The sequence below is a fragment of the Pocillopora damicornis genome, chromosome 10, assembly GCF_964200805.1.
Source record: "Pocillopora damicornis chromosome 10, jaPocDami1.2, whole genome shotgun sequence".
Lineage (NCBI taxonomy): Eukaryota > Metazoa > Cnidaria > Anthozoa > Scleractinia > Pocilloporidae > Pocillopora > Pocillopora damicornis.
This window is the reverse complement of record NC_142679.1, coordinates 16,625,596-16,642,381: the sequence shown is the minus strand read 5'-3', so window position 1 is coordinate 16,642,381 and position 16,786 is coordinate 16,625,596. Positions and strand designations below refer to the sequence as shown.

Genomic DNA, 16,786 nt, shown 5'->3' with positions numbered 1-16,786 from the left:
ATATCGCCGGGTTTCGTTGACGTCGGTATTAGGATTTGATAATTTTAAAGAAATAGACAGCTACAAATATAGGCGATGTCTCATGGCAGTTCACTGCTCTGTAGGAATCACTTACGCGATCTGAAACCCTCTGGAAAGCCTTAGTTAAAAAGCTTATTTGTGTTGCCCTTGAAATGCTTTGCTTAGGTTTGTTTTTTTGTGTTAGTCGTTTTTAGCTTTAAAAGCGAGTTCTTGAAATTTTCTGATGGCTTTTGATGGTTGTGGGTTGTCCAAGTTGTAAGAAATTTTTCTTTGGCTCATGCCAGGCCCTGATCCGATTGGATTTATCTTCCAGAAAATTGAAAAAAGTCGACATCCAAATGAGCGATTAGCGATTCATATTTCGGCTCTTAAGTCTTTCCCTTGAGAAAGAACAGCTTTAGCTGGCATGCAGGAAAAGAGATTCTGTCACTTTCGTTTTAATTTGTGCTTTCTTTGTTTGCTTTTTGGGTTTACTTTATAATTTATTTGTTCTCTTGTTTTCATTCTTCTTTGGACTATAGAATCCCAAAAATCTTGCACCAAATTTGATTAATATTTATTACTCGCGTATAATCGGCCTTAGTTTATGGCTTAGTCTATGGCTTAGTCTATGCAACTTTTGATGGTTTAGTTTGACTACAATGCATGTATGCTGTTCTCTCCCAATATGGCATTCTTTTTTTATGTCTATTAATACAGGTTTGATCAGTCTTGAAAGAAGACAGCTGGAATGTTGACTGTTGTCTCAGCAATTTTTAGCAGCAGTAGAACTCACCCAAGGGAGGTGTTACCCTGATAAAACGCAGATAGAGGCGGATTTTCTCAAATAACTGGTCATAGGGGTTCCTCGGAGTATTATCTGATTACTCTGTAGTAATTAGTAACCAAAAACTCTTGTTTACCCAGAAACTAGACCATGTGAGACTTCTCAGTTACTCTTGATACGAGCAGCTCGGTTTTGTAAGTAAGACAAGTGCAAGTTCCCACGTGCCGTTTTCCCTTTTTTATTCCTCGTGATCTTAAAAAGTAATGTGACCATTTTAGTTTGACTATTAAAGTTCGATGATATCACCGAAGTTTCAGGTTTTACACAGCGAACTGCTCAGAAGATGTTAGGGTGAATAGCACCTATCCCCGCGGATCGTAGTTGCTTCTCAAGAGTACATTGTATCTTTCCAGTTTAAAACGCGTATTTTTAGAGAAATTATAGCAAAACTAGCCGAAAGTAGCCTTGGGCACCTGAATCGGTTTCTTTGAATCCCAGCGTGATGGAAAAGTACATTAAAAAACACTTCAGTCTCCCTCGTGATGATCATACGATTTTTTCCGGCAGTTCTTATGAAGGAGTTATAAATAATTGGTCTAAATCTATGTATACTAAGTTGAGGAATTATTTTGACGCTGTTAGCACTGATCCAAATTTATGCAGTACTATTAAACTGCGTGTTTGTTCCTAGCCAACCCAGTTCTGCATACTCTCCTTGCCGACATTCACGCGTAAGTGCTTTGTAACCGCGCCTACGCACATGTGAGAAGTAACAAGCGGCTTCCCTCCGCTTATGACCAAGAGCACTGCTCATCACAAGAGTACGTTTTTTTCTTGCAGGACGGGGACACCATGGTTTTAAGGTGTTGTCCTTCTTGTGCTTCGCTCTCTCTTCTTCTTCTATGCTTATCTTCACATACTTGGGTGGGATCTAGTTCTAATTTGAACGGTAAGTTGCACGGTAAATTGAGTCTTGAATGAAAATATCCTTCTTACACAGCCCAGTGACATGGCGTTACATGAAGAAGCAGGATTGTTCTTCTCCTTAAATAAACACAGAACAATGAGAAGAAAACCTAGCGACAGGGTTCTACTCATTGGTTAGAAAATTATGTAAGGAAAAGCGCGCTAATCTATAAAAGTTGAACAGTGGAGAAAACGTGAGACGCCGTCAATAGTCGCTCTAACCTCGCTCACTTCATAGCTTCTGCTTCATAGCCCTCGCTTCATAGATAAGTAAAGAAATTTCTCTGAATGAGAGAATCTAGCACATTGTCTAAAGCTGCCAACAAGTTTTTAAAGTGACAAAGTATGTCGTAAATTTTGCAACTGGCTTCTTTGCGTGGTTTTCTGTTAAAGCCTTTTGTTTTAGTATTATGGTTTTTTTTTTCAGTTCCATTTTATCGTGGCCTTATGGCATTGGACAATCCTTTCTACATCCTAGTAATTAAATCAATCGAAAAATTCAATTCGTTTTTTTTTTTCTGTAAGCAGAAGTAACCTCTACATTTTTATTACGAAAGACTGAAGATTTCGAATTTGAAATCAATGTATTGGCGGCTTGTATGAGGGGTGTTATTGCATTGGTTATTTGATATTGATCGACTTTGATCATCCATAGAAGCTCAAAAATTTCTTAATATTAGCGCATAGTGTTACAAGGTTTTTCAACGTTCTTATAATTTTTTTCTTTAACTCAATTGAGTTGCAGTAACCCTTTCACATTTCTTTCTGTTCTCTCAATGGCGTACGCGTACTAGCTTTCTTAATTATTGCCGTCGTCAGTGTTTATTGTTCAAAACACGTACAAAACACAAAGATAGTTTATTTCGCAGAACGTTCTTTTGCAATGTTGAGCAGGTTTTGTATCAGTAGTGGACACTTATATTATGAGTCACCTTTCTAAAGCGTATTAAGTTAATTTTGCGAATTCTCGTTCCCGCCCTTTGTTACCGCGGATGGAGTAATTTACTAGTCTTGGTTCAGTTCTGAGGTTACATTTTGTTGTTTTAATCTAGAAGTTGTTTGAGGACTGCCAGCTGAACACATTGAAATGAAATGTAACAAAACCCCTTCATAACTCTAATGACAGAATTAACATTCAATATGTGGATTGTGAATTGTAGCAGGGTTCCAATTGGTGTGAATCTTCTCTAAATTAAACAGAAATATTTCAGGAGAAGCCTTTCTCTGGTCATAGGCTTCTATGCTGTTCTGAAGAAACAGTTCCTTTCATTGAAGTGTACAGTGTATTTTAGGTGTAATACAGAGCAGGGAGGATGTTTTTTTTTTAATGGACTTTGAGATCCCATGATCAAGTGTTGCCCCAGACTGTGGTAGGGATTAATCTGTAAGCATTTAGATGTCTAGATGCTTACTTAAGATAGCTTGAGGTTATTTGTGTATCATGAATATGCAGAATACAAGTGAGGCGAAGTACACTGTACACAGGCTGTTAAGGGAAACACAGTGTAATCAAGTCACTTTACCTGGAATTTGTGTTATCAAGGGTACATTTTCATACTATGTTAAAAAAAAAGATATGAATTAACCATCAAAGAATGGCTAGCACCTTGAGGGGTATGCTGTACATGTTCAAGAAAATTCTCTTTTCTTTTTCTTTCAACAAAGGTCGATACATACACTAAGTTTAAGTTATTATTTGTATCAGATGTAAAAAAAATGAAATCTGAAGACTTTTTTTTCAATGTTTGTTTCCATTTCTTTCCTTTTATTATTTGAATTTAGACTGTCTATTTGTTGGATAAAAATAAACACTCAATTTGCATGATAGTGATGCTTAATTAAAAATTGCGTTTATTTGTTTTGAGCTTTGTTTCTTGGGAGATATCAGTGAATTTAAAATTATAATTCAAATCACGGAAAGGATTGTACAGGCAGTGTCTGTTGAGGAAATGTAGATGAATTGGCTAGATGTGAATTTAATAACAGACTGGCAGTTAAAACAGTCTGTTGTTGGCGCATTTCATTCAGTCAATGGAAAATCGTATCTTTACCATCAAGCAGAGGAGGAGAAGAACCTATGCAGTGGCTAAAAATATAACATCTGAACCTCAGCATGATTGTTCTTCTTGTATTGTGATGATTTCAAGTTCTCAGCATCATGGTTGTGTCTTAATTGACAGGCTCATTACATCATACCAGATGAGAAAACAGTTCCTTGTGAATGATGGAGCCATATTTATGATTCTTTTTTAATTTATTCATTTATTTTGTTGTTGATTTGTTGCTTATCAAGTTGGTCTCCCTTTGTACTGGTACACGTACGTGATGTCTTATACTTGCGCTATACTCAACAAGGATCGAGACACTGTTTTTTCCTTTTGTCCATTCTGTGTGAATCATAGACACTTTAACTTGCATAAGTACATAAAATTATACTACATTATTCAGTTATTTAATTGTTCAAATGCAAGAGCTAAAATATTTTTGGCTAATGCAGTGGTCTCAAAAACCACACAAGCTATTCAGCCTTTGTGTATTTAGTAATGTAAAAAACAATGATAACAGGAAGTCTTAACTCTTCATGACTTAAGTACATAATGGATGTTATATAATGCATATAAGTACATTTGTCAAAAGGTAAAGAATTTGGGTTGATCTTAGAATTCAATTTCTATCATCTATATTTAGAAATAAAAAAAAAGGGTAGAAATTGTATTGATCAATCTCTCTTTATTGGCAGTTTTTTTTAACTTGCTTTATTTACTAAAACTTATTGTGCATACATGTAGATTTCTTCATCCGTAGATATTACGTGACTGGATATGTACCTTGGTGTATGTCCTTTTCATTTAAAATGGCTCATTTGACTGACCTTTCACTTGAGAGACATATCATGGAGACTTGATTGTTCTCTGTTTAGACAAAGGACTCTTTTTTTCCTTTCATGGCCCAGACTTTAGGCATGGGCCTGTTGAAATAAATAAGCCATTGATTGGATGCTTTACTTTAACTTTGTCCTTTATTTTAAACAGATTGCAAAAGACCTTTGGGTTTACAGGATGGAAGAATTTCAAACTCTCAGCTATCTTCCCCAAATCATTATAAACGTTTGTATATTGGAGGTGGTGAAAGTGCTGATATGAATCCTGGGTGTGCTCGTCTGAACAATATGCTAGCATGGTGTTCTCCTGCCAACAAGTACTCCGATATGCCAGTATACATTGAAATAGACTTAAAGGAGTCCATGGAAATCAGTGAAATTGCTACTCAAGGATTTAGAGCAGCTGCAAATGCATACTATGTGATGCAGTATAATGTTTCCTATAGCAATGACAGAGTTACTTGGAAGCTTTACAAAGAGGTAAACCATAAAATAAATCTCTATTTTTAAATTTCAGGAAGCACTTGTTTGCATAACCATTTCTCTAGGGTATTCTTGCTACCAAAGGCCTAGGAAAGTAACTGCACCAAATTGAATTTCGAAGAAGTTCATATACAGCTTTTTGCACAGAGGTTGTCAGAAAAAAGACAAAGTGCATACAAAAATCTGTAAAGGTAATCTGGGTTCCCAGTTATCATTAGATAAGAGAAACAAATAAATGTGGACAAAAGGACTAATGAACAGGGGATAAGTACCGACATGTTTGTGAATACAAGAGGAACAAAAGAATAAACCATTACATTGTGAACATTTTTTCTTTAGGTCACTTTAAATTTACTCTTGTTGAGTTTACATTTTTTTCCTTCATGAGGGTCACTAAGTGTATTCTTTTCATTTTTCATCAAGTTTGGAATTAAAAGTCAGTTTTGCATACAACAAAAAATCCATCATATCTGCCATGCATCTTAAAATGCTGTTTTCCCTGAAAGTGCCCACAATGCTTTTCAGAGCTGTTGCATGTACTATTAATTGTTTTTTTTTCTGACAACCTTTCCGCTAACAGCTGTATAAGGAATATTATATTTCATTATCATTGTTCCTTCCTTCTCTTGTGAAGAATAGAGCAAGGGAACAACACACAGTATTTTACAAGGAGAAAAGGGTTCGTAATGACTAACTGCATGCATTTCTCTCAAAAAGAAAAATTGAAATACATGTAGACATTGACCCAGTTTTGCTCCAATCAGTCTAAAACATTTGCAAGTTGTTGCTTCAGTACATTTTACTGATTGGGGCAGAAGTGTTGCATAAAAGTTGTTGTCAGTCTGGGGAGTGCCTCTAACTTTTGTGGCAGGATTCAAGATTTTACTAGCATGATTGTGTTATCTATTTGGGGAATGTTTAATACTGGGAGTTTGGTAATGGTGATACACTATGTGTAAATCATTGCAGGTTTTGGCAGGCAATACAGATGCAGAGGCTGCTGTTACAAACACATTCAATCCAAAGATATCTGCAAGATATATTAGAGTATATCCTGTAAAGTACAGACATAAAGTGTGTATGCGCTTGGAGCTATATGGTCTGAAAAATTGTAAGTGAATATTGATGTCATTTTTTATTTGGTACCTGTGAGGTGTTGCATTTGTTAGAAGGGGGAGGCTCATAAGGATGCATGTATGGGTTAAAAAGGGAAATTGATATTTTTCTTCAAAAATGTACCCACATTCAATGAGCAGTGTATTACTGGACTGTGTGCATGAAAACCTTTGATGTTTAATAAAGAAGAGGGTAGGAGAGGCTTTCAAATACATGTGAATTTTGTGCCAAAACAAGCAAAGTCCACAGGAAAAAAAACAGCAACAACAGACATGGTGAAACCACTTTTTGGAGTGAATGATGAGGGTAGTAGGGAGGATGGAGTCTATATAAGCTTAGCGCCTGGATCTTAAGGGCAGAACTTGCTGAATACTGAGTGGGATGTTGGAGTATTTACAGCAAATTCAGACACATTAATTACAAGGGTAAACTGAACAAAAATTAGTGTATCATAATTAATAGTTGTTTTGTTTCTTTCACAGGCTCTGCAGAGAGTATTCCTCAGCCACAAGAAGATCTTACGCAGACAGTAACAACTCCCACAACAGCTGCACCAGAACATCAAACCACTATAGCCAAAAATACTACTCTTAGAAAAGAAACAACACACCCAAAAGAAATAGGTATTCTACAGCTGCTCTTATGTTCATTGTGAAGTGTGTGTAAATGTGATTAAAAAAAAATTAAATGAACTGGTACTTTGGGAGAATGAGGTGGTGAAGACTACACCCAATGGAAGACAAATGAGCCACATCTTTCTTTGTTCATGGCGATTCCCTTGGGGTGGATGGAGGCATTGTAAAATTGGATCAATATCAGTATCTGGGCAACTGCCCACCTACCCCTCCCCTAACCTAATATTAACCCTAACTTGTTATTGATTGACTGTTGTTGGGTTAGGGGAGGGGTAGGTGGGCAGTTGCCCAGATACTGATATTGATCCGTAAAATTCATTCCCAAGAACACAGAAATATGACCATGCAAGGGATCTTATTTTGACCTTAATCCTGTGCACCCTAAAATCAGTATCCATTTTCTCCTTACTCATCTCCATATTTTTACTTTGGTGGTGACATGGAGAATTTGCTTAACAATCAAAGTTTCTTTGGTTTGGGATCATTTTCTTCATTGTCATTATTGTTATGAAGATATACTATTTAGAGAAATTGCACAATGATCACCCTTTGGATTTAAAGGGTTAAGCAGGAGCTAAATTTAATGCAATGGTAGGTATGTGAAACAACACATTAAGCAAATATATCTTTCTTTTCATAGATCCTGTTGATGCAGTGACCCCTACTCCAATTGTTCTTTCAGCCAAAACACTCAATGTGGCCCCCAGTAGAGAGGAGGGGAAGAATACACCTTTTACCCCAACAGCTGGAGTCCCTAGATCTGTATCACCATCTCAAGTGCCAGCAGTGGCTCGTCAAGATGTGGGCTCCCCTTCGGATTCCAAGTCTCTGAAACCGTCAGGCCATTTGGTTGTTGCAGTGTCAGTTACAGCTGCAGTTATATTTATTTTTATGGTTCCTGTGACAATTTTTGCTATATTTCTTTACCAACGCAAGCAGAGCAGGTGAGAAATTTTAAGGGGTTGTGACTATTGTAAAATGCTTCTTTGTGCAGTGTAGTCTGAATTAGTTACAGTGTACAATGTTAGTAGAGATGTGATAGGGTTGTGATGAACTACTGCACAAATAATAACATTTCACTTGATGATGTAAATGAAAATGGAAAATATTAAGCTTAGTGATTTAACAGAAAGATGATGTTTTCCATTGAATGACATGTATGGGCGGCCGTCACCACCAAAAATACAAGGATGTCATTTAGATCAGCAAATACAAAGATGGTGTAAGGATCAGCTGCAGGATAGCATAGCTAATAAAGGAATGGCATGGCCAAATTATAGACAGTCTAGTTTTCCTTCGTGAAACAGAACACCCTAAACATGAATAGTTTAGCCAAATGAGAAACGGTCTAGTAGCCCATGTTGAGTTGGAACATGAGATTGTGAAATGGACAAGCTCAATTACGAATAGCTTAGCACTCATTTGCGATACAGTACTCAAACGGTGTAGCGTTGAGTTAAACGGCTCAGGGTATCGTCGAGTAGCACAGCGTACGCACAAACGGTGTAGCGTTGCGTCAAATGGCTCAGCTTAATGTAGAATGGTACAGCGTACACACATATGGTGTAGCGCTGCGGGAAATGGCTCAGCGTAATGTCGAATGGTACAGCGTACATAAAAACAGTGTAGCGTTGTGTGAAATGGCTCAGCGTAATGTCGAATGGTACAGCGTACATGCAAACAGTGTAGCGTTGCGTGAAATGGTTTAGCGTAATGTCGAATGGTACAGCGTACATACAAACAGAGTAGCGTTGCGTGAAGTGGCTTAGCATAATGTCGAATGGTACAGCGTACACACAAATGGTGTAGCGTTGCGTGAAATGGCTCAGCGTAATGTAGAATGGTACAGCGTAGACACAAATAGTGTAGCGTTCGGTCGAAACACATCAGACGCTCTATCTGAACATTAAATTACTTAGTATTACTTGAAATATTTCGATGTTGTGGCGAATCGTCGTGGCGTGACGTGAAGGCTATGCCATTCCTTTATTAGCTATGCTATCCTGCAGCTGATCCTTAAGCCATCTTTGTATTTGCTGATCTATACGACATCCTTGTATTTTTGGTGGTGACGGCCGCCAAGGCATCTCGCCGAAACCACCAAAAATACAAACCGCAAATGGAACAGCGATCTGCTGGGGGTATGACGTCATCGAATGTGAAGACTGACACGAAATCATTACATGGCGTAGTATAGTCTTCACTTCGCTTTGCCGTAAAGCAGAGCCAATTTGGTACGTTTCTCCTCTTTTTTCACTACTGATATTGCACTTATTCGTTGTCGTTCATGAAAGCGTCAATTAAAATAGCAACGAGACTGAATTCTACCACGATTTGCCGGCCTCCCGGTTTACCACAGTTTGCACGCGTTGGTGGGCCTGAACATGTTTATAGTATTAAGTAGTGTTATGACGTGCATTAAATGTCAATTGTCGAGCTCTCTTTTCTTTCTCCGACTCACGCTTACTTTTCAATGAGAGTCCAACTTCAACGGCTCTTTGAACATTGGAGGAGTACGTGAGAAGTTAAATATTGTTTGTGCCCTGGACGCCATGGTAAGAAAACTGCTGTCCTTGATCTGTTTTGACATTTTTCGATCAAAGTGATATCGGAATGCTTTAATTGATGTGCCGGACGATAAGAGTAAGCTAAGAGAAGACATATTTATTATTTTAAAAAGGTGTACATTATATTGCTTTGTTTATTAATTTTTTCCTGGGTGCAGTGATAGTAAAAGTAAGTTCCATTTTTATTTTGTCGATCAAACGTAGATTACATGTCTGGACCGGAAACAGTTAAAGGGTTTTTTCGCGTTCCAAAATAGTTTTTGCCAGAGTAATATTTTTCTGAGTTGGTTTTGCGCGCATACATACTTATCTTCCCTGTGCTCTTTCCCATTCCGTAGTCATCACGTATTAAGGAAGGCTAGTGCGGACACCGTAATGCACGTAGTTGTACGTAATTGTCCAACTCTAGGTCGAGTTTTTACCGTTCGATCTGTTACAGTCGCAACTTGCTGAATAAAAACTATTGCATAATTCAGACAATTGACAGGACGTCTTGCTGTTTCGTCGTTTGTTTCGGTAGACGTATTTATTTACATTTTTATTTATTTTTACATTTCTGTACCTCAACTATTAATTTTTGTGATTATTATTACTATTATTATTATTATTATTTTTATTATTATTATTGCTACAGACTGAGTTCAGTACACACCAAATATATTGACTAGAGTTGCGTGACCATGGCGTCCAGGGCACACACAAAATCCAACTTCTCACGTACTCCTGCAATGTTCAAAGAACCGTTGAAGTTAAACTCCCTTTGAAAAGAAAGCGCAAGTCAGAAAAGAAAAGAAATGAGAGCTCGGCAATAGACATTTAATGCACATTTTAATAATAGTTGAGTTTAATAGTTAAATTAATAGTTGAGGTACAGAAATGTAAAGTTGGACAATTACGTACAACTACGTGCATTACGGTGCATTACTTTTACTATCACTGCACCCAGGAAAAAATTAATAAACAAAGCAATATAATGTACACCTTTTTAAAATAATAAATATGTCTTCTCTTAGCTTACTCTTATCGTCCGGCACATCAATTAAAGCATTCCGATATCACTTTGATCGAAAAATGTCAAAACAGATCAAGGACAGCAGTTTTCTTACCATGGCGTCCAGGGCACAAACAATATTTAACTTCTCACGTACTCCTCCAATGTTCAAAGAGCCGTTGAAGTTGGACTCTCATTGAAAAGTAAGCGTGAGTCGGAGAAAGAAAAGAGAGCTCGACAATTGACATTTAATGCACGTCATAACACTACTTAATACTATAAACATGTTCAGGCCCACCAACGCGTGCAAACTGTGGTAAACCGGGAGGCCGGCAAATCGTGGTAGAATTCAGTCTCGTTGCTATTTTAATTGACGCTTTCATGAACGACAACGAATAAGTGCAATATCAGTAGTGAAAAAAGAGGAGAAACGTACCAAATTGGCTCTGCTTTACGGCAAAGCGAAGTGAAGACTATACTACGCCATGTAATGATTTCGTGTCAGTCTTCACATTCGATGACGTCATACCCCCAGCAGATCGCTGTTCCATTTGCGGTTTGTATTTTTGGTGGTTTCGGCGAGATGCCTTGGCGGCCGTCACCACCAAAAATACAAGGATGTCGTATAGATCAGCAAATACAAAGATGGCTTAAGGATCAGCTGCAGGATAGCATAGCTAATAAAGGAATGGCATAGCCTTCACGTCACGCCACGACGATTCGCCACAACATCGAAATATTTCAAGTAATACTAAGTAATTTAATGTTCAGATAGAGCGTCTGATGTTTTGCAAAGCTATTCGACCGAACGCTACACTATTTGTGTCTACGCTGTACCATTCTACATTACGCTGAGCCATTTCACGCAACGCTACACCATTTGGTTGTACGCTGTGCCATTCGACATTATGCTAAGCCACTTCACGCAACGCTACACTGTTTGTATGTACGCTGTACCATTCGACATTACTCTAAGCCATTTCACGCAACGCTACACTGTTTGTATGTACGCTGTACCATTCGACATTACGCTGAGCCATTTCACACAACGCTACACTGTTTTTATGTACGCTGTACCATTCGACATTACGCTGAGCCATTTCCCGCAGCGCTACACCATATGTGTGTACGCTGTACCATTCTTACGCTGAGTCATTTGACGCAACGCTACACCGTTTGTGCGTACGCTGTGCTACTCGACGTTACCCTGAGCCGTTTAACTCAACGCTACACCGTTTGAGTACTGTATCGCAAATGAGTGCTAAGCTATTCGTAATTAAGCTAGTCCATTTCACAATCTCATGATCCAACTCAACATGGGCTACTAGACCGTTTCTCATTTGGCTAAACTATTCATGTTTAGGGTGTTCTGTTTCACGAAGGAAAACTAGACTGTCTATAATTTGGCCATGCCATTCCTTTATTAGCTATGCTATCCTGCAGCTGATCCTTACACCATCTTTGTATTTGCTGATCTATTTGACATCCTTGTATTTTTGGTGGTGACGGCCGCCCATAGACATGGGCACACTTGGAGAAAAAGAACTCTGAGTGCTTCCAACAGGAGCGAAACCTTTCACCTTCCAGTTAGTACTTTGGATGCTCTACCACTAAGCTCTAGGAGACTTGTGGTAGGCTAGGCCTTTCCACTGGGTCCATCACTTGCACACAGATTTATCAACCATTTGTTGATTTACCACTCTAAGAAGTTTAGTTGAATTTCAATTTTCCAAGAATGAAAAGGTTCATTATTAACTCTATTCTACAGTTTCAACACAGCTTGAAACAAACAGTAACTTTTAGATATTTTTTGACCTTCAGTTGTGACGAATTTCCAAGTGCTAATGACACTTCCATCCCATTAACTACTGCTGTGGTGGATGAGGATTTGTACAATCAAGAATTCAAGTAAGTTTATCCTAAGAATCGGTGTTCACTACACAACTTTATATTGAATCAACCTGGAGAACTGCAAATCCTTGAGTAAGCACCCTAGGTACCTATATCAAATTTTGGTTAAAGTTGTAGGGAGATGGGGTGCTCATCTGATGGAGGCAACTCATTTTTCCCAAATTGTGGCTAGAGATTGATATTTTGTTTAGTAAGCATTTGTGCAAGAAGAAAATACAAGCAACCTCAATTGTTTATGATTACACAAAGCTCATTCTAATGTATTGTTGGGGGTGCAGCTGGTATTTGTTATTGACGAAGAAAGTATGTTAGAAATGAGCCAATCTTGTAACTGCCATTATTACACTTTGGATTTACTCTGGCACACCTTTATCACACAGTGCCATCTTGGATTGCACGAAGTTGAGATAATAACTTAATATCTACAGTAGATATTGCATTTACCATGTCAAGTTCAAACTCTGCCTAGTTTCCAAGCCCCATCATTCTCAGAGTGTCTTCTTTTGGAGATTGTTTAAAAAAATGTAACTATGCTAAAACGATTATTGTATTTGGTTTTCACATGGTGTCATAAATTATAAAACCTTGTGTCTGTGTGATAATTCAGGCCTGGGTTTTGATCATTTAAGGTATCATGCTCAAACTCATCCAATTAATGCTGATAATACACTTAGTTTGGCAAGAAATGACTTGTCTTTTAGAGCAGGAGGAGATTAATGGGGGCATTTGGCCAAACAGAAGGGATGCCCAGTTTTGTCTTGGGGGCATTTGTCTGAGGGGTGGTGCTACTCAAGAGAGTAATGTTGTTTCATACCTCTTACACTTTTTTCTGCTCGTTTTTCTCTATGACAGGCTCATGTATGGTGTACCTCCCAGAAAACACAGTTTAGAAGAAATGAAATTCCACAATAAGTGTGCTGTGTAAACAAGGCTGAACTGCAAGCTCAGGTGGAAATGACAGAATATTGCTGTAAGTTGACAGCTTATTTTCCTGTCAGGGAATGATCCAAACTCAAACGAGAGGGTGTTGAAAACTTTGCTTTGGCCAGAGTGGAATTTCAGGTTCTAGAAGTGAAATGACAAGAATCAGAACGTACAGATCACATATCCAATTATCACGTACCAAAGGGTGGATACCATTTCTTTGAAATAATTACTGTGGTCATGTTTAGTTGGCAGGTAGGCCTGCAAAATCATGTACACCAAGTTCATTGTACGCAAGATTATGACAGACAAGTGTCATAAACAGAAGGATGAATTTTCTTTCTACCCTTAATACTTTTTCCCAAAAATTAGTGTGGATAGTGGAATCTCACATCCAATCAAGCTACCACCCCCAAAATGTTAAAATTAGTAAATAGTTCCAAATAGCACATTTACAGAATTGTGGGGGTGATATTAACAAACCATGGTGAAAATATTATTGTAAGCTGTCCCTGTGAAGATGTACAATTTATGATGGGACTCTTATGTCAGCTATTATTTTGAAAGAAATTGGAATAAGTTTGTGCACTGTCGCAGTGAAGACATGCATTAAATTAAATGTAAATAGGATTGTAGACTTAAATTAATTTTATGGAAAAGTCACCCTCAAGATGTTTCCCTCAATAGTTAATGTTCAATTTCAAGAGAAGTGAACTTAGTTCAAGAATTGTTCATATTCTTTAATTAAAAATTAACTAGTAAAAACCCTAAACTTTCTATCAAAATTCTCAAACACTGTTCCAAGGTGAACATGTTAGTTACCTGCATGGAATCCATGTTTTAAGTTAATTTTTTAAATCAATCATTTTTGTACACTGTTCCAGAGTGGATATGTACAAAGTACATGACGGATAGGAACATGAAATATTTTTTTATGATTATTTGAAGCTTACATTTTGAATAACATTTGTACAGTATTTCTAGAAGAATATGTACAGATGTTCATTTTAAGACTATCATTTCACCATGGAAAGAATATTTTTGTACACCCTAAAGAAATAACTAGAAAATTGTTATTTGGAAAGGACACAAGCGTCATCTTGCGGTCCTCTTGAAAAATTTTAAATGTGATGATAAATCGTTGAAATTAATATCAGCATTTAGTTATCGCATTATAAAAAATTGTTCCGCGACTACAACTGTTGAGGAACAAAAAAATAAGAAGTTGAAAGTTAATGAAAGAAAGTTGTCAGTAAATCAAGGCTTCGGAGAGAGGGATAAGTTGGTGATACGGCAAGTAGTGTCTTTTATAAAACGAATTGTGAAGGCCTGGTGTGGGTTGTAGTGATTGTCAGATCGGTTGGTAGCATATCTTACTGTCTGAAAAGCAGCTTTGTGGAGATTATCTGACAGATCCATATCATATACATTTGCAGTAGGACAACTTTCAGACTGAGTATGAGTTTTTTTAATTGTTTGAATCAATTTTGTGCAGAGTGTCTATGCATGTTATTTATTGAATTAAAGGTTTTATATTTCGTACACTATTCCAGAGCGTTTATGTACAAATAAGGCGACTGTCATTATTATGTCATTTGTGTTAACAATGTTCCATAGAGAGCTTTTTTTTTTTGCATACGGTATCGCTTAAATGTAAAGTGCAATATCTCCTACAACTCTAAACAATGTTAGTTATGTTTATTTAGGTATGACTTATTATAGATTATAATTATTTATATTACTACTGACATTACATTTATATCAGTTTACATTTTTAGTTTCGGTAATGTTTAGTGAGCTTTGTTATTGTGATTTTTGTTTAGGTTTTGTTTTATTTTAAGTTAAGGGTACGTTTAGGGTTGCAAAGGCCTCTCAACTCGTTCGGAAGTTGCGACTTCCGTTTAAATTAACTCAAGAGTGTAGTGATTTCTTTGAACGCTAATAATATATTCCATACCCCTCACTAAAGAGCCACGCGCGAGTCGAGACGAGAACTTGTACGATATATTTGAGCATTACCGTACAACTGTATTCTTGTTCAATGTGTTCAGTACACTTTCTTAGTGCGTTAATGTTCAGTTCAAGTTGGTTATTGTGTCGATTTAATTGTAAAGTATCTCAAAGAGCGTATGAATTATTTTAAAAAAGGTTCAGATTATATAGAAAAGAAGCTACGTTGATTTCGTAGTCTTTGCATTTTTGCACTGCTTTTTATAGAGCATGTAAACTTGCTTCGTAAAAGGTTAAATTGGAGCTCAGGAAATTAGTTATTTATTACATGTGGGAATTTACTCTTAGTGAACTGTTTTAAGACTCTGCGATCACAGAAAATGTCAGCCTCAAAGTGCTTTGATTCTTGCACTGTTCTGAATGAGTATGTAAGGATGACTCGCTTCGGTTTACAGAAATTGTGCGCTATGAGATATTTGTCAAGCAGTAAAATTCTTCGAACTGTTGTTGAGGTTTTATTACAAGATCAATAAATGGCTCGATCCTGTGAAACGACTTGGGTTAGTGTTATTAATGGGGAAACTACTGTTCGTACAGCAAACTTGCTGCATTGCTCGAGCTTTGTTTTTGTAACTAGCTAGTCCCTGCTCGTGCTTTCTTGTTCACACAAGTACAGAGCACTCCTCCATACTGCAGATACCATTTAGAAAAAAAAAAAAGATGGTTTAAGTACCCAGCAGTTTTTATAGGTAATCGTGGCAGTTATGCTCTATAACCAGGGATTGAACTCACGCTTCTTCTGACCTTTTCGGGAGGGTCGGCGACAACACAGTGGTCAAACGTCTGCGCATGTGCGGACGTTGTATTGTCTCCGCGACTTGCTTGCGGGTAGTTAGAACTAAGTTTCCACAACCACACAAGACAATGTATTTAAAGCATTAACCTAATTTTTGGCTCAATCAATAGGTTACTTTACTAAGTCTCGAGTTTTCTTTTTCTTTACTTTTGTTTACTTAATAGATTTCCGTGAACTTTCCAATTTTCTTTCGCTTATTTTGCAAGATAGCAGTTTTTTCTTATGATTTCCTTTGGAATTTTGCAAGAGAATCTTGATCGCGGGCGGCCAGAACCTTTTCCCCTGGCGCCTGAGTAACATTCGACTGCTGTGTTATCGACGACTGGACTCTAAAGAGCGTTAGAAATCGAGCCTGAATCGCACTTTGGGTAGTTTTTATCGTCCCAGAGGATTGCTTTATATCCAAATATCGAGGAGGCTCGAAGTAGTTTTCACATTAGAACAGCCTTTACATAAAGAAACGTAATTTGCATTTGTTAATTCTATGGTGGCAGGGCAACATTCTCAGTCATCATCACTGGAGTTAGGGTATTTTCCGCGACGCAGGTCTCTCCCAAGCAAAATTACATTGCCGAAACACTCGGCCTGCAAAAAAAAACCAAAAAACAAAACAAAACAAATTAGGCAACATCGTTTTTCCCTTAATCATAACTATTATTTCCTCAATTGTGACTGTTGCATAGGCTGCGTTATTTTTCACTAATTAGACAGTTGGCTGT

General features: G+C 37.5%; 1 protein-coding gene across 2 annotated transcripts; it reads left to right on the top strand.

Annotated features, from left to right (window-relative positions):
• Window positions 1–619: 619 nt before the first annotated feature.
• On the top strand, window positions 620–15,763 carry LOC113679291 (uncharacterized). 2 transcript variants are annotated; one of them, XM_027196244.2, is made up of 7 exons: window positions 620–1,736; window positions 4,786–5,114; window positions 6,087–6,228; window positions 6,716–6,856; window positions 7,509–7,812; window positions 12,248–12,334; window positions 13,190–15,763. In XM_027196244.2, exons 1-7 carry the CDS (start codon window positions 1,640–1,642, stop codon window positions 13,260–13,262), a joined length of 1,173 nt encoding a protein of 390 aa, XP_027052045.2. In that variant the 5' UTR covers window positions 620–1,639; the 3' UTR covers window positions 13,263–15,763. The 2 variants fall into 2 exon arrangements, with proteins under 2 accessions (XP_027052045.2, XP_027052047.2); XM_027196246.2 differs by having other exon boundaries at window positions 1,535–1,736; window positions 7,551–7,812.
• Window positions 15,764–16,786: the final 1,023 nt, after the last annotated feature.